Source organism: Miniopterus natalensis, chromosome 11 (genome assembly GCF_054644295.1).
Source record: "Miniopterus natalensis isolate mMinNat1 chromosome 11, mMinNat1.hap1, whole genome shotgun sequence".
NCBI classification, from domain to species: domain Eukaryota; kingdom Metazoa; phylum Chordata; class Mammalia; order Chiroptera; family Miniopteridae; genus Miniopterus; species Miniopterus natalensis.
Window position 1 is genome coordinate 5413863 of NC_142091.1, and position 25206 is coordinate 5439068.

At 56.8% G+C, this 25206-nt stretch overlaps 1 protein-coding gene across 1 annotated transcript in view; it reads left to right on the forward strand.

Annotated features, from left to right (window-relative positions):
- The window catches only part of NECTIN1 (nectin cell adhesion molecule 1), a 62906-nt gene that overhangs the window by 32373 nt on the left and 5327 nt on the right, over nucleotides 1-25206 (forward strand). The window contains exons 2-5 of the mRNA XM_087821474.1: nucleotides 15473-15823; nucleotides 16376-16678; nucleotides 17078-17195; nucleotides 18641-18792. Of these exons, the coding sequence (XP_087677600.1) occupies nucleotides 15473-15823; nucleotides 16376-16678; nucleotides 17078-17195; nucleotides 18641-18792 (924 nt within the window). The remainder of the gene's footprint in view (nucleotides 1-15472; nucleotides 15824-16375; nucleotides 16679-17077; nucleotides 17196-18640; nucleotides 18793-25206) is intronic.

Below are 25206 nucleotides of genomic sequence, written 5' to 3' on the forward strand. Positions count from 1 at the left end.
AACTCATGGTTCCCAGCATTTACAACGTGAGCAGGAGACAGCACTGCAAAGCAAGGCCCCCAATTAAAGCCGGGCCTTGCTCATTAAGCTAATTTGACAGCTATCCCAGCAGCCTCTGGTGAGAAGCCTGCTGGTGGAGCTGGCTGGGAGGTGTGTCAGCTCCTTGCTCACCTTGGGGGGCAGGACCAGGCCCCAGAGTACCCCCCCAAGCCCTGTTGGGGGGTTGGGGATGAAGAGTCTCTGCAGATTTTTCATTAGCCCCTGCTGCCCACTTCCTGGGCTTAGGGCAGCTAATGACCCAGAGTAGGTAGGGCAGGGCAGGGCTGGGGGTCGGAGTGCAGTGCGTACCAGGTGGGAGAAGCAGGACGAAGACTGAGAAAGGAAAAGAACACCAGAAGCCCACAATTCTGGGCCTGAGGAGAGGACCGAGTTTGGGGTTGCTTGCCTCTCCAGGCCTGAGGCTGAGGGACCCCCTCAGGGATACTGTGGAAACTGAAATACATGGAATGACTGGCCCCCCATAGGTGCTTTCTCAGTGGTAGCCTTCCGTAGCCCTTTGCAGCTTCCTGAAGTGCCTAGGCATGCCTGGTCCGCCCAGCCCGTCGCCCGGGGCGACCACCACATTTCCCAGGTGGAGAGCCCCAGGGACAGAATGGGCAAAATCCACAGCCAGGTTGGCAGAGTTTGGACTGGAAATCAAGTTTCTTAACTCCTGGGCCAGGAAAGACAGGGAGCAAGGGAAAATGGAGGTTGATGTGTTTGGAGTGCCAGTAATACCCCCTTGGCCAGGGCTGCCTGGGCCTCGCTGCCCTACAGTCCTGCAGGAGTGGGAGGGAGTCTCACCCTCACACAGGGCCAGGACCCGAGGCAGCAGGGAATGGCAGCCCCGTCGCCGTGGCTGCCCACAGACAAGCGTCCACGGGCGGCATGTACCTTCCCCAAAGTTCTGAGGCTTCCTAGGCGTATGCCGACCACTGGTCTCCCAGGAAGAGGAAAGGGAGGCCGTGGGCAGCCTCTGCAGCCAGACGGCCCCGTGTTGAATCAGTTTCACAGGCTATGTGACCTCGGGCAGGTTACTGGCCTCTCTGTTTCCTCCTCTCCGCGGTGGAGACAGGGATGGTACCGGGCTCCCGGGCAGTGAGGATTAGCAGAGTTAGCACATGCAGGCACTCAGGCCTGGCACAGGGAAGCAGTGCACGTGTGTGAGCTGCTCCCGCTGCCCAGTCCGTTGGTCATCCAGTCTGCTGGGAGGGGCCAGCGGGGTCCTCAGCCTTCCTCCCTTTCTCTCCTAGGAAGGTGGAGGGAGCTCTTGAGGCCCCTGGCTTCTGCTGCTAAGGGGATGGCCCAGTGCTGAGGTGGCTGAAGGAAGCAGGCAACACCCTTTCCAGACTTGGAAGAACATAGGAGTCTGCCCCTCTCCCCACCTCCCACATACGCACATCCCTGCCACCGGCCACTCCAGGGCTTTCAGGCACCTCTCTGGGCAGTGTGGTGGGCAGGGCACGGGATGGGGCCGAGAGGGATGGACCGGAAGGGAGGGAAGCAGGTGGCCCCAGAGGCTGGCTGCGTCCCGGCAGTGGGCACTGCGCCTGCTGCCTACGTGCCTGCTGTTTCTGCAAGGCAGGACAGGGAGCAGGCCCTGGCACGCCGGCCGCTACCCGTGACTCCTGAAACCCCAACAAGTCTGAGCTGGAAGCAGGGCTGGGCGAGGCTCCTGACTTTCGTGTTGGCAGAGGGAGGGCAGGAGGAAGGGCGGGAGGCTGGGAAAGACCCCGAAGGAAACTCTGACACTGCCAGCGACTGACGGGCACCTGGGAGAGGGGGCGGGCCTGGGGGGTTTCACCTCCTACCTCTTGGATCCCCTCAACCCACATGCTTGTGCTCAATGGAGCAGAAAGTAGACCGGCTGTGACAGGGGCAGGGACTTGCTCCCGCAGAAGAGGGCGCTGGTCTCAGTGCTGCTGGGAGAGGGAAGGGGAGTGGGGGAAGGGAAGATGGCAGCCGTGCTGGGAGCGCAGTGAAGCCAGGCAGGTGTCCCAGGAGACCCAGAGCCATGGAGGTCACTGCACAGAGGCCCCCTCCCTCTTCCTCACCCAGCAGATGAGGTGGCTGATCTCAGCCTCACTTGCCAGTGAAAAGCCTGGGTTTCAGGAAGGTGGGACCTGCCACTCGTGAGCGCTGAAGCTGAAATGAGCAGCAGGACAAATAGAAAGTGTGTGCGCTCCCACTGCCCATTCAGCCTCCTGGGCGCTGGTGGGAGGATCAGCCCAGGGCGGGCTTCCTGGGACTGGGTCCATTCACAAGGCTCACTATGGGGGGCATGGGGAGGGAGCCGCAGAACCTGGGAAGCCTAACGCCCCCCAATCAGGCAGCACCCCCACAGGGGCGGCCTTCAAGCTCAGCCCGCCTCTCCCTGCAGCATGATGTCAGGACCCTTTGAAGACCCCACCTTCTCTGGCCACCCCGAGGGGGAGAACTTTAGGTAGAAAGAACACTGTGAGCTGCCTCCCTCCTGGGGCAACCAAGCTGCAGCTGGGCTCGCCCCTGGAGTGAGATTCAGTCTGATATGATGACTGCACATGGACTTTTCTCACCTCATGGTTAAAACCAGGAAGAGGCAGCACTAGGATTAGGGTCAGAACCCAGGTCTTGTGGTCTAAGTTGGCATTGGCACTGGCATTGAGACTGGGCTGGGGCTAGTATTGGAGTTGACACTGGTGGTTGGGGACGATGCTTTTCAGGGTTAACATTGGGGTGTGTCTGGGAAGATTGGGGAGTTTGTGGGATCCAGCACCTGTGGCTTATACTTGAAGGAGAAATGTTTATTTTTCACTTGATTAGGCAGAGAATCAGGGTTGGGGGTGTGAGCCAAGCCAGAGCGGGTTGAGTGTGGAGGTGTGCAAAAGCGGTGGGTTCTGATGATGATGGAAGGGCCATGGAAAGACTTTTACTTCCCTTTTCCCTGAGTTCCACTCACCTCGGCCTCATCCTCTGGTCTGTCCCACCCCGGGCCCCACTCATTCCACCTGGGCATCAGCCTGAATTTCAGAGGCTTCGAGAGGTCTCTCCTCTGTGGGGTTATGTTCTCCCATCAGTCGGGGGACAGTGAGAACTAAGGGTTTGCCACCTCCTCTCTACCCCAGCAAGCCTGAGGCCCTGATCTGCTGAGGCCTTGGGGGACCTGCTGTCCTGCCCCCCTCTCACCCTCCTGCCAGCAACCCTCTTAGGGCACCACCAGCTGAGGAAAGCCAATCAAAAAGTGTGACCCAAAGCCTTTGCCAGTTTCCTGTTTCCTGCCTCCTCCCCATGTCTGCTTGCTCTACCCTGCCCATTAAAGAGGGTTAACGCTGCCCAGAGTGCATAGATTAAAGACTGCTACCCTCCCACCCAAGGTTCAAGAGCAGAGCTCATATGGTTGCAAGGAAGGCGATGAGAATAGAAACAGCCCTGAACCGGAGGTGTGAAAGGGAGGCTGAGCTGCTGGAGTCTGGGACCAGGTTGTGGCAATGAAGACATCTCGGAAGGGGCCCCACCAGGAGAGGCTGTGTGTCACTGCTCCCTTGCCTGCACCTTTCTGCAGGCCCCAGAGCAGCCCCCTGAGTAGTATGCAGAGAGTCCCCGGAGATGACCACAAGCCTGGTTCAGTTCTTGCATCAGTATGGTGAGGGGTTCAGGAAAGACCAGCCTTCCAGCTCTGCCTGGGAATCTTGTCTCCCAACCTGGGGCTACAATTCGACTGCAGTGTCACTCGTTGGGCCAACCCTATGAGTCCTGCCCAGACTGAAACAGCAGCGTGGTGCCAGCAGCAGGCCCCTTCTCCTTGAGCTGCTCTAGAAATGGAGAAGGGAGGAGGTTGCCTTAGGCCCTCATCACTGGCTCCACTCCCTGTGCCAGGGTCCAGGGTCCCCACTGTGCTCTGGCCGCGAGGCATCTTCACAGAGGTCACTGCATTGGGCACTTGGGATGGTGAGGCCAAGGCCTTCCTGGGGGTGGGATCAAGAGACAGTCTCTGCCACCCCGTCTCGGGGCCCTCAACACCACATGAGCAGTGCCGTTGAGCACCTAGTCCTGCTGCTTTGTTGGACTGTGTGCATATGGCATCCTGGGCCTCAGTGGGGGATTTGCCTGTTCTCCATAGTCTCAGCAGCAGCAGGGCTGAAGCCCAAGCCCACGCGGTCCCTTCCACTCCAGCCTAGAGTCCCTCCTGGTGGGAAGGGTTTGACCAGCAAGCCTTGCCTAGAAGGAGCCCCCAGGGAACAACTGCCAGCCCAGGTGGAAGTGCTGGGTGTGGACAGAGGTGCTAGGAGCAACAAATACCAGCCCTGGGTGGAACAGGCACAAGGGCTGGTGCTGTAGGGTTCGAATGCCACAGGGAGGGGCTGGTATGTGTGTGAGGCTGGAACCTGCAGTCTGCCACCTGCGTTAAAAGGAAAGACAGAGGAGAGCCAGGCCTGGGGTGAGAAGAGCAAACGCAAAACTTAATGACTTTAATATGAAAGAATTTGCCACTAATTAAGCACAAACATTCCACTAATGCAGAGAACACATGTTGTGGCTTTCACTTAAGCAGGATCCAAACGAGGTGAAAATCCTTCCAAAATGATAGCAGTTTACCATGCTGCCGGGCTTCCTTTCTTCTCGTAGAAACAGCCTCATCTTCACAGCCTCCTGCCCTCCTGTGCAAGGGTTCCAGCCACACTCGTACTCCCTGTCCCCATGTGTGTCTTTGCCCCCACTCTCTTCCCCATGCTCTGCGTCCCCTGAGGACAAGCAAGCCACTGCGGAACCACGGAACCACACAAACAGCAGCGGCTCCTGCCCTCTCCACCTGTCTTCCCCAGACACCCCTCACGGCCCCTGCTCTGGACCCGGAGACCTGCACCTCGGCCCTGCACCTACCTCTAAACTCTCTTCCCTCACAGTGCACCCAGCCCTGTTTCCCACTCCCCTCCAGCGCACAGCTTGCTCAGGTCTGCCCTCCACATCCATCATTTACCGCAGCACCCTGCCTGGGCTTCATGCCCCTCCCTCCAGGCCAGCAGTGGGGAGCATCCGGGGCCCACCGGCCTTACATGAAATCCTGTGGTCTGACCCTGCCAAGGCGTCATCAAAGAAGCAGTTCCAGCCGTCACATTAGGGGTGAGTTAATTAAATGTTTGAACCAAACATAGCAAGCTAATTTTTAAGTTGATAATTTGGTATGGCCCAAGAATGATGTTATAAAATTCCAAATGGCCCTTGGCAGAAAAAAGGTTCCCCACCCCTGTGAGTATAGGCCAAGGGTCTTAACTGGAGGCATTTTTGCCCCCAGTGGACATTTTTGGTTGTCACGCCTGAGGGAGGGTGCTATTGGCAGGAGTTGGCAGAGGCCAGCGATGCTGCTACACTCTCCAAAAGGCACAGGGCAGCCCAATCAGAATTACCCATCCCAGAATGTCAACAGGCCGAGGCTGAGGACTCTGTTCTGGAAAAGTGGCCTTGGGACACACCAGGGACTTGCTCAAGATCGCTGGTGCATTGGTAGAGCCAGGATAGAGGCCAGCTTGCCTGGTTCCTGGGCAGCTTCTCTCTCCACAACTGTAATAATAACATTGACACAGCCACTGGTGTGACATAGCTATGTTCCAAGCACTATGCAAGAGCTATATGAATTATTCCATTTAATCCTCACATTAGCCCAGGAGGTAGTACTGTAATTGTACCTGTTTTATACATGAGGAAACTGAGGCACAGAGAGGTTGATGGGGCTTGCTCCGTCACCCAGGTAATAATTAGCAGGCATGAGCCCACGTCTATAGGACTCGAAGCCAGTGCTCATGGAGGACTTCCTTTACTCACCCCCACCGCATTCCTCTTAACCCCTTCCCTACTAGTTTTCCACCTAGAATGGGCCTTCCCCGAGCAGGCACCATATGCCTACCTGACCCCGACCCCTTTCCCTTCTGCACGGCCCAGCCCACCTCCCACCCCCACGCCCGCTGTGGCATCGTGCGGGCAGCTGTCTGGAACTGGATGGGGTGTGGGAAGAGCCAGGGGCGGTTCATCAGGCCCCTCCCGGTAAGAGGTAGCTCAGAGGGCCTCCACATCCAAACAGGTGGTGAACATCAGCACGGCCCACAGCCCCTCCCTCCCCCACACAGGCCTGAATAGGGTGCTGCCTACAATCCCCAAAACGTGTCACTAAAAATGCACCCTTGCTGAGGGTAACCCAGGCTTCCATATGTCTGTGTGAGATGGTGCCGTCTACTGCAGCTGGGTGGGGAGGGTGGTCATCAGCACAGACATAAGGATCCTTCTGAATCCTGGCCTGAGAGCTAGGCCATCCCAGGTCTTCAAGGTCTCAAATGGCCAGGCCAGGAGAACGGCAGGCTGTGCTAGCAGGGGTATGGCGCTGGGGCGCTTGCAGGCTATGCAGGGCCTCGGGGCTGCGGCCTGCTTGGGTGAGAATACTTTTCACCTTATGGTCTGGGTCAAGAAAGGAGGTGGGTCTGGGTGCTAGGAGCTGGGGCAGAGGAGAGAGGAAAGGAATCAAGAAGTGGCAAGTGGGAAGCAAGCAGAGGATATGGTGGGCGCAGGCCAGAAGTCAGGCAATCCTACACCCTTTCGGGCTGTAGCTTCCTGGTTTCAGTCAAGAAGTAGAAGACTCGGGCCCTTGCCTGCTTCCCTTCCATGCAGATGGGAGGCCTCGCCTCTGCCTCTGTCCCCTACCCACCTGCCCGCACTGTGCTGCGTCCTCCTGTATATGCTGTGCCTCTTGGCTAATATGCAATTTCTAGGTCTGCAGTCAAACCTGAGAATGGTTTAACCCTGGCCCAGGACCCCAGCTGGCTCACAGCCTCTCCACCACCCACTTGGGACCCTCTTATGCTTATTCCACACCAGGCCCTGGGCTGAAGTCTTGGCCCCCCCTTGGTAGGGGAAATGCTATGGCAGATGTATGGAGCCCTCAGGGTGCAGGAACACCTAACTCATGCTGGGAGGGGGAGGTTCCAGGAAGGTCAAAAGTCAAAGCTAAGGTCATTCAGGACAGATGAAGAGGACAGGGGCAGGTAACAGGGCATGTGCCTTAGCAGAGGGCATTGATGGCATTGTTTCATGTGGCAGGAGAGCCAGCAGAGAGAGGAGGTGGCTGGAGGCTGGGATATCCCAGGTGAGGTCTAGAGTCCAGAAGGGCTTTGAACTTGATCCCAAGGGCTGCAGGCAGCCGTGCAGCCGTGTAAGAATTTGGAAGAGAGAGGGATTTCTGTTTCAGAGAGTGGAGAATGGGTTAGAGCAGGGAGCCTAGATGCAGGTGTGCACACTTGGCCTTGTACTATAGTAGACTGGGTAAGAGCTGACTGGCCTGCCCCAGGGGCCTGGCATGGGGAGAGGAGGACGGGGCGGTGGAGACGAGATGGTGGTTGCTAAGGTTCAAAGGAAAAGGATTGACACTTAGCCGAGGTCGAGTCCCAGCCCAGGAGTGTTGAAAAAATTAGGAAGTGAGACTCTGCTGCAAGGGTGGGGTGGGGGCTGCTGGGAGGGGGCTTCAGAGGAGTCTGGATTGGGGCCAGTGGGCTCGGACAACAAAGACAAAGCCAGAGCAGTTAGGAGCCGGCATCAGCCACACCTGGTGGCTGCTGGCTATGGAAGAGCCCTGAGCTCCAGCTCTGCCACTGTGCAACCTGCACTTTCCTGGCAGTACACATAGTCTGGGAGGTCCTCCCGGAGTTGCCCCGCAGTATACAGAGGTAGAGCAGCCACTTGGTCGAGAAGTTCCAGAGGCTGATCCAGGGAAGATGCGGAGCTGGGGCCGAGGCAAAGCTGGACAGTTAACATCCAAAGTATCACCCTCCAGGGTCATGGGATCCAACACTTTCATCTTACAGAAAAGGAAATGTTTAGGCCAAAGAGAAGCAAGTGGCCAAGTAGCAGGACCAGAGCTTGCCTCTCCCAGTGTTCAGCAGGGACCCTTCCTCCCCACCACCGGGCAGGAGGAAAGGTGGCAGGTTCAGTGTGAGCAGCCTACAGAGGACCCAGAGGCAGAGCCTGACGGCTGGAAATGGAAAGGGGCAGAGCCAAGAGGTGTGAGGTAGAGTTGGGCTGCTCAGGACCAGCCCTGACCTGGGCCTTGGGGCTGGGGTAGCCAACATGAAACAGGCCTGTAGAAGAGCAGTCCAGGTGTCCCCGGCCACTTGCTCCTCAGTGAGAGAAGGCAAAACCCAGCCTCCTGATTCATCCCTGTCCCCCAACCTGTCCTGCCAGGTTTCAGAGAGAGAGATGGGAATTGCCAGAGCAGCCCCCACTGCCACCACTACCCTGGGGCTCCCGTGCAGGGCCGGCCCAGCCTGTCTGGAAGATGCTGGGCTCGCACTCCCCCACTCCGGCTCCTTCTTGAGGCTTTTCCCAGGCTGCCGCACCCCTTCCTCTCCCACGCACTGCACTCACCTGCCTAAGGCACCAGGCGCCAGTCCCACAGCCCATCATTAACCAGCTCCATGTGGGGATTTGGAGGTGGGGGTATCAGCCAAGAGGAAAACATCGGCAGTTTCTATGACCCCCCAGGTGCCTGGGTTTGGACAGTAGCAATTAGCCCCTGGCAGTGGGTTCATGGGATATCACCCTGTTGGTAAGGTGGGTATGGGAGCCATTCAAGGCCCAGCACTGCCCCCAGAGAGAAGCCCAGGGCCCCTCCCGCAGGGAAAGCCCCTGCAGTGCAGCAGTCTAGGGAAGCAGTACCACTGGGCTGACGGGCACAGGGCAGGGGCGTGCAGCTCAGACTCAGACTCATGACCCCTGGCCATTCCCAGCCCCAGTGAAGGGCGTTTGGGGGTACAGGACAGCAACTGGGTCAGCTGCTGCCTGTTTCTTCCTTCTGACCTGTGTCACCTTGGACACCATCCTGGGTGCTAGGGGAGTCTGGAGCCTGGAAATTCAGCCTGGTGACTTGGGGAACTCCCTGATAATGGTGAGACATCGAGGTGTAGAGCTGAGACCAGATACTTGAAAGGGCATCAGAGAGAGCCCTGCTCCTGTGGGTTCTTGCAGGCAAAGCACCTGGGTCCTAGTGGCACTGACTCGCTAAACCTTCCCAGAGGAGGGGACCCTGGGAAAGGATTCCCTCCTGATCTCCCCTTTCCTGCCTAGGGAGGAGGGACCTATGACCTTGAGGTCACTGAGGTTCCAGCTAGAGGGCTCCCCATGGTGAGTCATCTCCACTTACCACTTAGCTGGTCTTTCTATACCCTCCTCTTTTCTGCCAGTGTGGGGCTTGGGAGGGGGGAGGGGGGGCATGCATAGCATCCTTGGAAAGCCCTAGAGATGGACGCCATGCCAAAGGGTTGGATTCAGTGAGGCCCTCTTTGAGGAGCCCAGTGACCCAGCGCCCCTCCCCCAATGGCTCCCACTTTCCTCCAGGCCAGGCCGCCACTTCTGTCCACCAGGCAGAGTCTCGGGAAAGGAGTGAGGGATAGAAGAAGAGGGGGTCCATGCCAGAAATCCCCAGTTCCCCCTTCCCTGAGTCCTCCCTTCCACCCATCATGCAGTCCCAGTCCCAGCCTGCTTGGCCAGGAAGAGGGGTCTGAGGTTTCAAAGGGCAGGAAGAGAAACTGCTTAAGGTGGATATGGAAAGCAGGGTGCCACCCCCACACTCCAGGCTGCACCCCACTGCATGGGAACCCTGTAGCCCCAGCCTGGGATTAGCTCCACAGTGGGCAGGGCAAGTGGGCAGGGCCCCAGGAAGCAGGTTTGTTGGCCACAACTGAGGAGCCTTTGTGTTTTGTTGCTGAGCTCGGGCTTTTGCAGGTCCATGACGTCTCGGGCCAGCCCATCGCCTGCCCTGTTGGCTCAGCACTTCTGGGAAGCGACAAAAGCAGCCCAAACTGCCCTACCAGAGCTCTAGAGGGGAAACTGAGGCACTGCACATAGGCCTCCAGGGCTGGGTCCCAGATCCTGGAGCTCAGTTCAGGGAGAATAGTCAGGAAACAAAGAGGCTCATTCTTTTAAATCCCCAGGATGCAAGAGCCCCTCTGCCAAGAGCACAGGTTCCCACCGACCTCTCCACCCTTCACTGCACACCTTTCTTGTTCCTTTCTTCTCTGAACATAGCAGCCTCTTGCAGGTATCCCCCACCTGGGCTCTCAAAAGTCCTTGCTTCTGACCCACCACCTGACACTCAATCACAGGACTCTAGCTGGAGTTCATCCCTGGCCCACAGGCCCTATAGCTGCAGTATGGTAACTGGTATTCAGACCATTTCTCCAAAGGAGTGATGGAGGCACTGAGATTACATTCTGGAAGGGATACTACCCTGAATGAGGTCCTGAGGTATTAGATTGAGAAACTGAGTCTATTTTTATGGCAGAGTGGGAAGTATACTGGGATGGGTGCTACTGTTCTGTGCCCCTGAGCAAGTGACCCAACCCCTCTGGACCTTGGTCTCCATAAAATGATGGATTGCATGGTCCACTGAACTCCAATATGCTGCCATTTTAGTGGTCCCATTCCCACATCTGGGACAGCCTTGCTTCTCACGTAAGAGGGAGCCTTTGGCCAAGGAGAGATGGTACGTTCTGTGGACCAGACCTGACTGTTTGGGGAACCAGGGAGAGTCAGCAGGGTCCTCTCCACTCTCTTAGCCCTGCCAGTGTCAGCTGTGACATGATCAATTCAGGGCCAATCCTTCTCCTTCCCTCCCCCACAGGGGCTTGTAGTCTATTGGGAGATGGGGTAACACAACTGGAAACACACTAGACATGCATGCCAGAAATCAAAAAATAACAGGGTACAGATTCATGTTATATGTGGTTGGGGTATAAATATAGATGTCAGCTAAGTAGGAAGGGATGAGGGCTTCCTGGGAGAGGGGTCTGAGGAGCACCCAGTACAGTACTCAATAAGTATTTGTTGAATGAAGTTCCAGGAAGGAAAGTCTACTGCTTCATAGAGGAGAGATGGTGATGATGGTGATGATGATGACTGATGATGGTAATGGTGATGATAATGATCACGGTGATAATGATAACTGATGATGGTGGTGGTGATGATAGTGATAATAGTGATGATGATGGTCACAGTGATCATGATGACTGATGATAGTGGTGATGATTATGATCATGGTGATGATGATGACTGATGATGGTGGTGGTGATGATGGTGATGATGATGATTGATGAAGGTGATGACTGATGATGGTCATGATGATAGTGATGATAGTGATGATGATGACTGATGATGGTAGTGATGGTGGTGATGATGATGATGGTGATGATGGCTGATGATGGTGGTGATGATGACTGATGATGGTGGTGGTGATGACTGATGATGGTGGTGGTGATGGTGATGATAATCACAGTGATGATAATGACTGATGATGGTGATGGTGATGACTGATGATGGTAGTGATCATAGTGATGATGGTGACCGATGGTGGTAGTGATGATGACTGATGATGATGGTGATGATAACTGATGATGGTGATGATGATGATAATCACAGTGATGATATGACTAATGATGGTGATGATGACAGCAACTAACATTTATTGAGCATTTAATTTGTGCTTAGTGCTGCTTCTCTAAGTTTCATGTGTAGTCACTCATTTAATCCTTACAACAGTTTTATGGGGTATGTGTTATTTTAATCCGTATTTCACAGATGTGCAACCTCAATGCAAATTGAGGCACAGAGAGGTTAAGTCACTTGCCCAAGGTTTCACAGCTTGCAAGTGGCAGAGGAAGAATGCAAACACACGCTGTTCTTCAGCTCTTCACAGCCCCACCATGCTGCCTGAAAGGAATGGTGGCAGCAGCCCTTCGGAGGGTAGGGGAGCTTTGGCAGTGTAGACAAAACACAGGCATCGATTCTTGGGTTGTGAGAGCCGGAGCGGCTGGTGGAGAGGCTTGCACCGCCTTGGGAGGGGCTGTAATGTAGTGATGATGATCCTCGTCATCCGTCTCCAAGGGGTCTCCCTCAATGCCCACCCCTTCTCCCAGGCTGCCAGGTGAGGCTTTCTGCAGGAGAGCCCTGTTCCTGGGTTCCTGCTCCCATCAGCCCTTTCTTTCCCTTTTCAGTGGTGAGCCATTCCCTCCTTGACTAGCATTGGGACCCTGCCTGTCAGAGTCACTAGGGTTGATTCTGACAGGCAGGGCGAGAATGTAAAGCACAAGGGGCGTTCTTCCTGGCCCTGCATCATCGGACCAAGACAGGCAGCCCCAAGCCGGAAGATTGGGTTCTGGGTTCCTAAGCTGGAGGGTGGAAGAGGGAGGAAGGGAGGTCTTCAGACCTTGCCAGTCTCCCAGCCTCTCAGTTCCATAACTGAACCCCCACCCTTAGTGACCCCAGAGCCCATACTCCACGAGCTTCCTGTGCCCAACCCTAGGGCAGAATAACTGCCTGCTCCCTTGAGGTCCTCCCGCCCCGCTGTGCCCTGCCCACCCATCACCAAGGGAAAAAGGAACAAGGGCCAGGAGAACCTGCTTTGTGCTCAGCGAGCAGGCACCCTGGGCGCTCTCCTCACTGCCCCACCGTGGGTTGCTTCTGGGAGAGCTACACTGGAGAAAAGGGAGCAGCCTCCTCCTAAAACAGACATGGGGGTAGGGAGGGCCACGTCCGCCTGGTGAGGCATTGGTGGACGAGGTGCGATCTCTGGGGTGCCCGAGCCCCTTCCAGTGCCCTGCCCACCCCACGCCCAGGCTGCTCTCAGCCATCTCCTGGCACTCACAGCCCTGAAGGGTAAGGTCACTGCTGAAGATGCCACATGAGTGTCAGCCTGTGTGCCAGGCACCAGACCGGCCTGTCCCCGTACTGTGGGGAGAGGAGTGGAGATGAGCTCGCAGCAGACTGGGTGCCTTGTCCCACTGCAGACCCCACCATGCCCTGACATCAGTCCCAAGATGGCTTCTTGTGGCCACACCCCTCCCCCTCCCTGCACCCTGCACCCATGGCCCAGGCCCTCCCAGCTGGCTTTTCCTGTTCCTGGCTTTGTGTGGTAAAAGTTCCCCAATTAGACCCACATTATCTCAGCTGCTGGGCAGGCTTGGTGAGTGGAAGCTGGGGGCAAGGTTCAGGGAGCACCCACCCACTTTCTGCTGGGAGAGCCTAGGGCTTAGGTGCTTGCCACCCAGCCATTCAGCTGGTGCGGGGCTGTCTGGCCCACCGACCTCACCGTAGGACTGTGTTGGGTGGGGCCACAGCTTGGCTGGGCTACGGTTCAGGGACTAGACAGTTAAGGCCACTGAGGTTGGAGAGCTTAGCCTGCTCCCTCGTGGAGGAGAAAGGGGCTCAGGGGGCGTTCCTGGGCCATGTCTCCAGGCAAGCTCAAGATGGGCAGGTGGACCCAGCCCTCCTCACCTCCTGGTGGGCGCTCCTCCATCAGACTCCCACCAGCCTGCAGTGCAGCTCCTGAGGACATGTCAGACCCCACGGACCAGCCAAGGGGACAGCTGGAGGGCTAGGGTTATGTGCCCAGGTGGGCCCTAAAGAGCGTGTGGATGTGAGAGGCATCGAGGGGAGCATCAGGGAAGCTTCCGGACTGTGGCAGGGCCTGGTGTGGCGGGGCCTGGCATGGCGGGACCAGAGACATTTAGTCGGCAAGCATTTCTTGAGTCCCGCGTGTCAAGCACTGAACATACCGCAGGGCCCTAGGGAGAGCTGGCCTGCACCTCTTAAGGGAGGAGTAGGGGCCTCCTGCTTCAGGGACCTGGGCTCTGGAGCCTGCAGAGGACTGTGCCCTGCTCCTGTGTCCGCACCACACTGAGGCAAGTGTGAGCCCCACATTCCTACTCTTGAACCCCAGATGCCCTCGGGGAGGCAGGGAGGCCATTCCTGTGTCCTGCCTGGGTCTGTGCAGGGCCTGGCATTGGTATTATTGATGGCTCTCGATAAAGTGACTGAGCGAAGTAGGAGTGCAAGGACGTGACATGCACAAAGGCATGGCCGCCGGCACCTCAGGAATGAGCTCGGGCTGGAGAGCTAAAGCTGGACCCCATCAGAAGAGATGGCTGCCCCATGTCAGGCTAAGCCAAGCTCGGGGCTAAGGAAACTCAAGGAAGAGCCGTCTACACGGGATAGAGCCGCTGGGGGAGCACAGGGCCTACGTTTATTCACTCCTACTGGCACTCCCTCCTTACAAACCACTCTCACTGCTGCCATCATGATTGTTTTATTGCTCGATTTTAGAGAGAGAGAGAGGAAGTGGGGAGAGAGAGAGCACGAGGAGTATTGATTTGTTGCTCACTTATTTGTGCATTCATTGGTTGGCTTCTTACATGTGCCCTGACCGGGGGCCAAACCCACAACCCCAGCGCATAAGGATGATGCTCCAGCCAACCGAGCTACCCAGCCAGGGCTGATCTGTAAATATTTTAAACCAAGCACACTGAGCACCCACCGTGTGCCTGGTGCTGGGCTGGGCGCTGAGGATACAGAGATGTAACAGACTCAGACCTGCTCCGGACAAGTTCAGTCTGGTGGAGTCGGAGGTGTGACAACCAGATTCCAAGGCAGAAAGGTTGTAATGGGTTAAGGGATGTGGCTGGGTGTGCACAGCTGGGAGGACCGGGGAAGCTTCCCGGACTGGATGGCCTGAGTGGACCGCATGGCCCGCAGGCGGGGCGGGCTTCTGGGACTGCGTGAGTAAGAGTGAGGAGGTGCTGCACCTATAGGCTCTGCTCGAGGCTGGGACTGAATTGTTAATATGGCTCCAGGGCTGATGCCCGGACTCGCGCCTGGTGGTGGAGTAAGTTGGGGGAGGGAAGGACGGAGAGAACTATGGCAAGCTCTGGGTGCAGTAGCTACTTTCTGCCCGGCTGGGCCAGAGGGGCCGAGCCAGTGCACCCAGGACACAGGGCTCAGCCCTGCAGGAGAGGAGAGCAGGGGCGGCAGGGTGACAGCCACCGTGGGGCCTCGTGCCCCCAGCACTTCCTGCCTCCTCACAGCTTCTTGGCATCGTACAGTTTGGTTCACCTAGCAGCCCTGTGAGGTAGAGACCCCTGGGTTATCGCCCCATTGGTCAGAGAGGCACCGAGGCCCTGGGAAGTGAAGCAGCTGGGGGGCCCCTCCGCTGGGCTGCACTCAGAGGGCAGCGTGCCCACCTCCTCAGGAACACTGGGAAAGGAGGGTGCGGCGTCTTTACTGCCCCGAGCAGTGCTGACCGTGCGGCAGGAGGCGAGAGCGGCACAGGAGCATGCGTGTGGTTCGGGCTCTGTAGAGACAATTAATTAAATAGACAGTTGTGTAGATACGGAGGAAAAAGCGGAGGGGTGTTTGCTACGAGATTAGCCACGATATTCCTGAGTGCTGCGGTCATGGGTCGCTGTCATTTTCTTCTCAGTATTTTTCAGTATTGCCCAGAGTGTTTTTATAACAAAGCAGCTATTCTGTGTATGATCAGAATAGAAAGAGTAATGACTGCTAGGAAAGACAAGACCAGAGCGCAGGGAGTTCGGGTGGGGCTGGTGCCTACCGTTGACCCCTCCCTGCCATCTCCCTCGCCCAGGCGCCCACACCCAGCTGGTCCAGGTGAACGACTCCATGTATGGTTTCATCGGCACAGATGTGGTGCTGCACTGCAGCTTTGCCAACCTGCTGCCCGGCGTGAAGATCACCCAGGTCACATGGCAAAAGGCCACCAATGGCTCCAAGCAAAATGTGGCCATCTACAACCCGGCCATGGGCGTCTCCGTGCTGGCTCCCTACCGCGAGCGCGTGGAGTTCCTGCGGCCCTCCTTCATGGATGGCACCATCCGCCTCTCCCACCTGGAGCTGGAGGACGAGGGTGTCTACATCTGCGAGTTTGCCACCTTCCCTGCTGGCAATCGCGAGAGCCAGCTTAATCTGACTGTGATGGGTAAGCTGGCCAACCCCTCCCTCCCTGCTTGTGCACAGGCCTGTGGCCTGGGGGCATGGCCATCCTTGATGTGCATTTCAGTGGCCCCAGACATTCTGCTTCTGTTGGCAAGCTCTAGGCGTGGCACTGCCAGTCCCACTAGCCAGGCCGCCCCACAGTTCACTAGGGACTCGGGGCAGGGCGCTCGCTTTGGACAGAGCTAGGATCAGTAGTCAGGTGTAGCCCCACTATGGAGCGATTTGTGGGTGGCCAGGAGGCATGCAGAAGCACCAGATAGCATGGTAAGGAGAAGGGCTGCTTGAGCCATTTGCCTTGAGCATGACAAGAATCCAAGAAGGCCTGCCCACGACAGAAGGGGGTGCAGATTGTAGAGCGGGAGGCAGACACACAGAGTCCCTGCGAGAAGTGCTAGGAGGGGCTTCGGTGAAGCACAGCTGACGGGGAGGGTCCAGGCAGCCTGAAGCAAGCCTGGCAGGTGCATACCCTCCTGGGCCTCGGCACCTTTGCCCGGGCAGTAGAGCCAGTCCCATGGCTCTCTCTGGTTCCCCACAGCCAAGCCCACCAACTGGATAGAGGGCACCCAGGCGGTGCTTCGAGCCAAGAAGGGGCGTGACGATAAAGTCCTGGTGGCCACCTGCACCTCGGCCAACGGGAAGCCACCCAGTGTGGTGTCCTGGGAAACACGGCTGAAGGGCGAGGCAGAGTACCAGGAGATTCGGAACCCCAACGGCACAGTGACTGTCATCAGCCGCTACCGCCTGGTGCCTAACCGGGAGGCCCACCAGCAGCCCCTGGCCTGCATCGTCAACTACCACCTGGACCGCTTCCGGGAGAGCATCACCGTCAACGTGCAGTGTGAGCAGGGCGGGAGCAGGCGGGGGCCTGGGATGGGCACTGCTATCCCCCCCCGCCCCACCCTCACAGGCCTCCCTTCTTGTCTCCGGTCACCCTCCCGCCCCCTTTCTTCCCTCACCCCCATTCCTTCCTTCTCCCCCCTCTTCCTCCGCCCTCTCTTTCTGGGGGCACTCTGTCGTCCCCTCCTCTCTTCCCCATCGCCTCCCTTTGCTCACCCTCTCTCCTCCTTCCTTCTTCCCCTTGCTGCTTCTGTGCCCTTCACCATCCCGCTCACTCTTCCCCCTCTTCTGGCTGTTTCCACGTCACTGCCAACTCCATCCCTTTGCTGTCCGAGATCCCCTTGCCCCAAGTCCTGCTCTCCTGACCTCGTTCTTTGCAAACATCATCCCTTGGCCACAGATGAGCCTGAGGTGACCATCGAAGGGTATGATGGGAATTGGTACCTGCAGCGGATGGATGTGAAGCTCACCTGCAAAGCTGATGCTAACCCCCCCGCCACTGAGTACCACTGGACCACGTGAGTGCTGTGGGGCTGGCCGGTCACCTTGCTAGTCACAGAGAGGCCCCCACCCAACCTCCAGGAGCCTTGGCCAGAGAGGAAGTTAGTGTCTAGGCTCAGGTTTCTCCGTGAGAAGGGGAGGGGCCGTGAGAGACCACGCACCATACACCCTCACTGTGTTGACAGTGTCAGGGTCAGTGGGACAAACCATTCTTCCAGAGGGGGGTTACCTTGTGATCTGCTTCCCTTCTGCTCCCTAATAATTTTGTCATTGTCCATTGGTGATTCAGTTTGATTCACTCCCCCTCCTGCCCCCAGTATTTATTTTTATCAAGGTGTCCCCAGGGAAGCTGGCTTTCTGAAGCCTTCTAGATCTTTCTTTGTTCCTATTCCTGCCCTCCAACACCCCGATATCCTCAGGGAGGAAGCAGCAGTCAGTCCAGAATACCTGTGTTCATAGAGCGCTCACTCCATGTCCCATCATTCTGTCGTTGGCCTCACGGTCTTTAGGCCTGGCCTTAAAGGGTTCTGTCTCCCCTCCAGCCAGCGCTGATGGCTAGAGCCAAAGTTCTTCCCAGAGAAGGGCTGGATGGAGTGCACAGAGAGATGGGCATAGGTGAAGCCAAGGAGAGACTTGGCATGGTGCTCAGAAGACAGCTGTCTAGATTATACGTACACTCTTTTCCCCAGGAAGTAGAGGGCACCAGATACCCTGGCTACTGCCCTCTACTCCCTAGAACCAGAAGTGCTTCTGAATGTGTGAGTGGGCAGGGCCTGCTGGCCAACTTCAGCTCTGTGGACCAAGGACCTGCTAAGTCCCACAAAACAGTTGCTTTGTGTCACTGGTGATCAGGAGGAAGGAAGCAAGTTTCCTATGTTCTGGAAACTTCAGGATGCTCCCGACATAAAAAAGGCCTGTGACATGCCCAGCAAGAACATAAGATAGTGAAATGGAGCAATTCCCAAGCATGGGTCACATCTCATTGCCTGAGTAGCTTGTTAAAATACAGATTCCCAGGCCATGGCCCCAGTGGTCCAGCTTCAGTAGATCTGGAGTTAGAACCCAGACATCTGTGTGGTTAACCAGCTATGCAGGAAACCAGGATCAACAACCCGGAACTCGAGTCTTAGAAAGAGCACTGTGCCAAGAGTCCAAAGATCTGGCTGGAGCTCCAGTTCTGCGCTTACCAGCTGTGTTTCCTTGGCCTCAAACCTCAGGCTCCTCACCTGTTAAGTGCAGCCATATCTACCTGTCTTGTCTGCATTTTGGGGCCGCAGTGACCAGTGTGAAATGCTGAATAATATAAAGCTGCCAAATCCAAGAAATTGTTTCTGCTGTTACTGTTTTTACTCCTTCCAAGACACACCCTACCTGTTAACTCAGAAGAAGGGCTGGTGGGTGTGGAGCCAGGTGGGTGACACAGGAGCGTCCCAATCCTCTGCGTGTCTCCCAACCCCTGCAGGCTGAATGGCTCTCTCCCCAAGGGCGTGGAGGCCCAGAACAGAACACTTTTCTTCAGGGGACCTATCAACTATAGCCTGACAGGGACCTACGTCTGCAAGGCCACCAACCCCATCGGCACCCGCTCAGGCCAGGTGGAGGTCAACATCACAGGTAGGAAGCTGCACCCTTCCCTGCTTCTCCCCACCCACTGCTTCCTCGGCAGCCGATGCCCCCACCTTTGGGTTGTTTTGTTGCAGGAAGCTTGTGTCTCCCTTTCCCGTGTCTCTCACTCTCCCTTGAACACTGCCCACTGGCCCAGCTTTGCCTTCCTCTTTCCTCTGCTCAAGGCTGTGTGTGCGACAGCCAGGGGACCCCGTCGGGCGCAGGAAGTAAGCGCTGTGTACAGCACCGCTGTTTGAGTGGGGTGAGAGCCTGCCCGCGGGTCTGCTGGCAGAAGCCACGGTGTGATGCTGGCTGGGGGGTGCAGGTGGAGCTCATCTCCTCCAAGCCCTGCCTCTGCTCAGGAGGCTCTCGGTGCTGGAGAGGAGGCTGGCCGCAGCAGGGACCCCGAGGGACAGCAAGGAGAAGCCCAGAGCCGCGGCGGTTGGTGCGCCGCCACTGAATCGCTGTTTCCCAGCGTTTTCTCCGTCAGTGCCCATGAGGAGGCTCCGCCACCGGACCTTTCAGGGCAAAGGGAAGACACAGGCCAGGACGTTCTGGAGACGTCACATGGGACCAGGAAGGAGCATGGGCTTCAATGTCAGGAAGCGGGATTCTGGACAAGCCCTCACCTGTAAAATGGGGATAATATGAGGTGCCTTGGAGGGTCAGATTTATACATAATGTAGCCAAGTACTTAGCGCAGACCTGCCTGCTGGTAAGTGGCCCCCGCTCTGTGATTGCCGTGACCCCGCATTAGCATTATTAAGGGAACGGTGAAAACAAGGCAGTAGTGGGGTAAAGTGCCACCAAAGCTTCACCGCGGGAACAGGGATGTCTAGTGTGCACCCCAGCGAGGTGCAGGATGAGAAGCAGCAGGAAGAGCCTCCAAGACCAAGTGGCCGCATGCCGCGGCGGACAGGAAGTGGCCTCCAGGGTGTGTCTCATGTGTAGGAGGGAGCCTCGGGAAGTTGGGCCGGGCTCAGGGACAGCAAGTGGGGCAGAGCTTCCTGGGCTTCAGGTGCAGGGCTTGGGCGGGCTCTGAGGGTCCATCAGTGCTGAGCCCGTAGGAGCAGGAGACCTCATCTGTGGGTCTACTCAAGGCCCCGCTGCAGAAAAAGCAGCCAGGACTGTGCAGGGGCTGCTCTCAGCCAGCCTCGGGGCCGCCTGTCACCTCCCTGGGGGCTGGCCTTCAGGCTGCTTAAGGGACCGGAAGTGTTAGAGGCCGAACCTGGAGAAGCTGAGGCAGCCCCTCCCCCAGGCGAGGGTTTAGGGTTCCCAAAGGGTGGCAAAGAAGGGAGGGCCACAGCCATACACTTCTCCCTTCCTGGGGAAAGTTTGAGCAAAGCTCAGTGAGAGCCTTATAGGCTCCTGAGCTCTGGCCCCGGGCCGGGGGGCAGACAAGAGTGAGGAGGAATCATAAGGGAGTGTGACACCCCAGAGGGAGGCCTGCCGTGTGAGTGGTACAGACTTGGCCTGAGAGTGTTCACATACGGGCTCTTCCCGGCTGTGTGGCCTTGAACCAGTCCTTCACCTCTGAACTTCAGCATCCTAATCTTTCACCTGGAGGTAATCGGGCTTCTTATGATCACACCAGATCCCTATTCCACTGCCTAGCAGATGGCGGGTGCTCCTACCTGGTGGTGCCTTCCCCCAGTGTGGACACCCCTAACCCTGTGTGCTGCATCCCTGCCACCACGAGGCGCCCCAGGAACTGCGGGTTAGAAAGTCAGGGCAGGAGGCCAAGAAACCCAGGAGCAGCTTCCTCCCATTGACCCTATCCCCAGCATGAGTGGACCTGCCAGGGGCCAGGGGCCAGAGGCCCTGCTAGGCTCATGGGGCCTGTGGTGCTGCTCAGCCCCAGATGCAGGGCGACAGGGCGCAGCAGGTGGAGAAGGAGGCAGGACGGCCTCGAGTGCAGGCTGCTCATCAGGACTCACACGGGTCTAGGAGTAGCAGGGAGGCAGGAAGGAGCACTTCTCGGGCCCAGGGACAGAGAAGAGAGGGAAGAAAGGAGAGACCAGCTGTGGAGGTGGCCGTCTCCTGGGGGTCAGGCCTCAAGGCCAGGTAGGATGGGGCTGCCCAGGGCACACAGCATGCCCTCCTGGGCTCCCTGGAGGTACAGAGTGGGACAAGCGTGGTAACTAAAGGCCTTGCATAGGGGGTGGAGGGTAGGGTCCCTGGTGGGGAGCGTGTGGGAGGAAAATGGAAGGACGAGCTTTCTTTCTGTTGGCCGGCAGAGCCTCTGCAGGGCCCTCTAGAGAGAAGCCGTGTGGCAGGTGGGTTGGTTTAGACTGAGCATTTGGGGGGCTTTGTGGATGGCCCTGGGGACCAGGGAGGGGCTGCACAGTGAGGGTTTCCTAGGGGAAACCAGAAGCCTGAGCTGTGGCCATGGGGTGAGAGCAGAGGAGACAAACTCTCCGGAATTTCCATGGGGCCTGGGCCCTCCTGCGTCAGGATCAGTTTCATGGGGTTGTGCCCCTCCCTTCTCCCTGTGCGGGTAATGCTGAGAGTGGGGAGGGGTGCTCAGGGTATGACCTTGATCAGACTAAAGAAGCCAAGTTAGGCAGCATCTCTCCCTGGGACGACTGGGGTGTCAGGAGGAGAGTGTCCAGGCCACTTCTAGAGCAGGCGAGGAGGCCTGTGGGGTGTACTGGCTGTAGGGTGTCTGTCCCACTGCCCACTTCCCTGAGGGTAACAGGATGTGTCTGTTAGGCAAGGAGTTCTTCAGACCAAGGGTTGGTGGGGCATCAAGGTCTATCTAGAAATGGGGCATGCACCTGTAAGTGTGGGTGGGTGCCTCTGGGCGAGTAACTGTGCCCAGCAGGCAGGTGAGCTACTGCGTGAGTGTGCACATGGGAGCCCCTGGCTGTGCTGTGGGCAGATAGGCCTCTCCCCAGGCAGATAGCAGTGTACGGGGCCCCTCAGAGGGTCCCGTCCCCTCCAGCATGATGAGGCCTGTCTTCTGGTCTGACAGATGCACAGCTGCTGTAGCTGCAGGAAGAGGAGGGTGGTTTCCCAGAGTTTGACCCCAGCCTCCCCACTGACCCTGGGCCCACCGCACTGCATGCTAGGTGTAGTTTGCAGCCTCCCAGCCCAATCTATGATGCCTGAGCACTTCCTGCCCACCTGTGATGGTTTTAGAAGGAAGGCCAAGCATTCTCTTTGATCCCAAGCCTCCTCTAGGTCTTAGATCCAGACTATAAACCCTAACCCTTCCCTCTACCTCAAATCCATCCAAAGCCCCAACTATAGTCTACCTGCCTCAGTCAGGAAACTGGGGCCCTGAGGAATGCAGAGCCTACTGCCCCAGAGGAGAGGTGCAACCAGCCAGGAATGGAGGCCAAGCTGCCCCCTTTGTAAGAGGATATGAGGGGTGCAGGCTGGACCCAGCCAGCAAACACAAGTGACCCGCGCTCAGCCCTTTTCTCCCCTCCCAGCTGCCGCTATTGAGGCTGTCCGTGCTCCTGGCACAAAGATGAAGACAGGAGCTCCCACCGCCAGATGTGACAGCTGGAGGCACAGAGCGGGAGGGGTGGGTTTTCCATTCCACACCTTAATTAGGCCCAATAGCTGCGGCTTTCCTCTGCACCCTCACGCAGCATCCTTACTCTGAAGTCTGCTGTGCCGGGAGGCCCTTAGCCGCTCTTCCTCTACACAGGCCTGGTCCTAACGTAGCCAAAACAACCAGGGTTCCCTTTTGTCCAAAAAGCTCCCTAGGGTAGAATAAACCTCATTAGGGCTAGAAAAAATAAAGTTAAGCAGTAGAGCCTAGAAGGGAAAGAGACCCAGTATCATCTGTCCCCAAGCCACCACCTCTCTCCTCCCATCCCTGCTCCCGTGAAATGAGGTCCACAGAGCATGCACTTACTTGAGGGTCACCTGAATATCTGTTCTTTCTAGATCAAGGCTCACCTGTAAGACATAACCTTGCCTTTATATAATTCATTCAACTGGTTCTTGAAATCCAGCCACATGCCAGGTAGCCTAGGTGCATGGGGATACATCGCTGAGCCAAACAAAGTCCCTGTCTCTGTGGAACTTACCTTCTAACACAGAACAGCAACAAGCAATAGATAAAATACATTTGAAAAGTTGTGTAGTCATTTTGAAGGTGATCTGGAGAAAAGAAGAGCAGGATAACAGGGTCCCAAGGGCTGGGGGGGTCATGAGCTGCAACTTTAAATAGGGTAGTCAGGGAAGGCCTCAGTGAGAAGGGACATTTGTGCCAAGCCCTGAAGAGGTGAGGGAGTGACCATGGGACCCTGGGGGAGGAGCCTTCCAGGGCAGCAGAGCAGCCACAGCAGAGTCCCTGAGAGCACCTGGGTTGGAGAAGACAGGAGATGCACTCGGGTGGAGGTCAGAGGTTCCCCAACCTCACAGCATCTGTGGCTCTGAAAATAGTCTAAAGGAAATGAGTGGCACTGGGGAAGACAGTTGCCGATTGCGATAATCCAGGTGAGAGGTGGTGGTGGCTCAGGTCCTGGTGGTGGTGATGGTAGGAAGAGGTCAGGATCTAGACTTACTTTGGATTCAAATGTACAGATTAGTTTGGGACACCAGCCACTCTCATGAAGCAGGCAATACTGTAAATTCTACCATATTGTGGTTCGTGGGGTCCAAGAAATTCAATCTTGTCAAGTAAAGTGTAGGAGAGCTTTCTTTTTCATTGGGCCTCTGCCGCTGCAGACAGAATGAAAGTAACTGTAGTGGAACTTACACTGTATACAACTGTAACACACTAAATTGAGCTGATCCCAGTTACCACGAGGCTGCCACTCCCTCAACCTCTCATCGTTCCTGCAGAAGAGAGGAGCCTGAGCAGCTTGAACACTGGCAGAAGGACTGGGGCCAGTCATGGCCAGTGTGCATTTATTGCAGGGTGTTTATCACAGGCTCTACTATAATATGTCAGCATAGGATAAATGGAATAGAATCAGCTGTTGTTTATACGAGAATGAGACATGCAGACCATTGGTACGTAAAAATTCTAAAGAACAAAGGTAAGTGGGAGCTGGAGGAGAGCAGGCTGCTCAAGGAAGGGCTAGAGGAACTGAGGCAGGCAGAGGGCTGAGCGGGGCATTCCTGGCGGACAGACAGCTCGAGCCGATGCAGCGGACAGCCACATGGACAGCAAGGACAGCTCGAGCCAAACCCAAGATCAAGCCACACGATGGAAGCTCTGAAGACCAGGCCGCATATGTGACAGGTAGTAAGGAAGTCAGGACTCGTCTTGAGAAAAGGAGGGTGGGGTCTGAGCAGTGAGAAATAAGCTTGGTGGTTGGGGGGGCATGGCTAACGAGGGGCAGAGACCCAATGGAGGGGGGAAATTCCAGAACCAGCACCACAGTGAAACCTGTCGTAAGCGATGAGATGTTGGGTAGAAAGAGGCAACACGATCTGGTCACAGATTTTGATCCCAGGGGGTAAAGGACAAGCCAAAGATAAGTGAAGGTCTAAGCTGGGGGAGTGGCACATGGTGCTGGGGGCTGTGGTGTGAACGGAGACGGTGGGACAGATGGGCTGAGACGGTGGAGAGAATTCCCAAGTGTTTAACCCCAGTGTTTTGCTGACCCTTTGAGCCAATGGCTGTGGTTCCACATTTTGGGAAATACTGCCTGAGAGCCCTTTGGAGATAAAGCCCGGAGTTGGTGAGAGCTGGTACCTGACATGTTGGGAGAGCCAGCAGAATAAAGGTAACTCATGACCCCAGACCAAGTCTGTCACTAGGAAAGAAAGCAGAGGGTAAGGGCTGAAGGTCCAAAGATAGAGTCTTCAGCCAGGAGGCCAGAGCAGAGTGAAGGTCCCAGCAGTGCGGTCAGAGACAGCCCTCGGGAGGAAAGCCACGGCGAGGAATCCCTGCATTAGCAGGCGAGAGAAGCCCTTCTAACTCCTGGCCACGGTGCTCCTCCTGCTCTTCGAGGCACCTCTGCCAGTGCCCTGGATGTCTGCACACTGCTTTGTCTCTGAGAGGGCCATTTGGTTCCCCACTAGGCTGTGAGTTTCTCAAACCCTGTGACTACTAGCAAAGTTGATGCTCAGTACATGTTTGCTGATCGTGTAGGTGGACAGATGGGTGAGTGGATGGGTAGATGGGTGGATGAGTGGGTGGGTGGATGGACAGGTGGGTGGAAGAGTGGATGGTGGGCAGGTGGATGGACGGATGGACGGACGGACGGACGGACAGGTGGATGGAAAGATGACTGGATGAGTGGATCAGGTGAAGCGAGGAGAGCATTCCAGTAGGGTTGGGAACTAAAGAGGTGGCAGGCAGGTGGGAGTTACAGAAGAGGCCAGCTACCTCTTGAGTTCCCCTTGTGGAGTAAGCTCTCCCCTGGTGGGGAGCAGGTGTGCAGCCCTTTTCAAGGCAGGAAGGTGAGACCTGGTGGACCAGAACCTTGAGGCTCCAGACATCCTGTTCTGGAA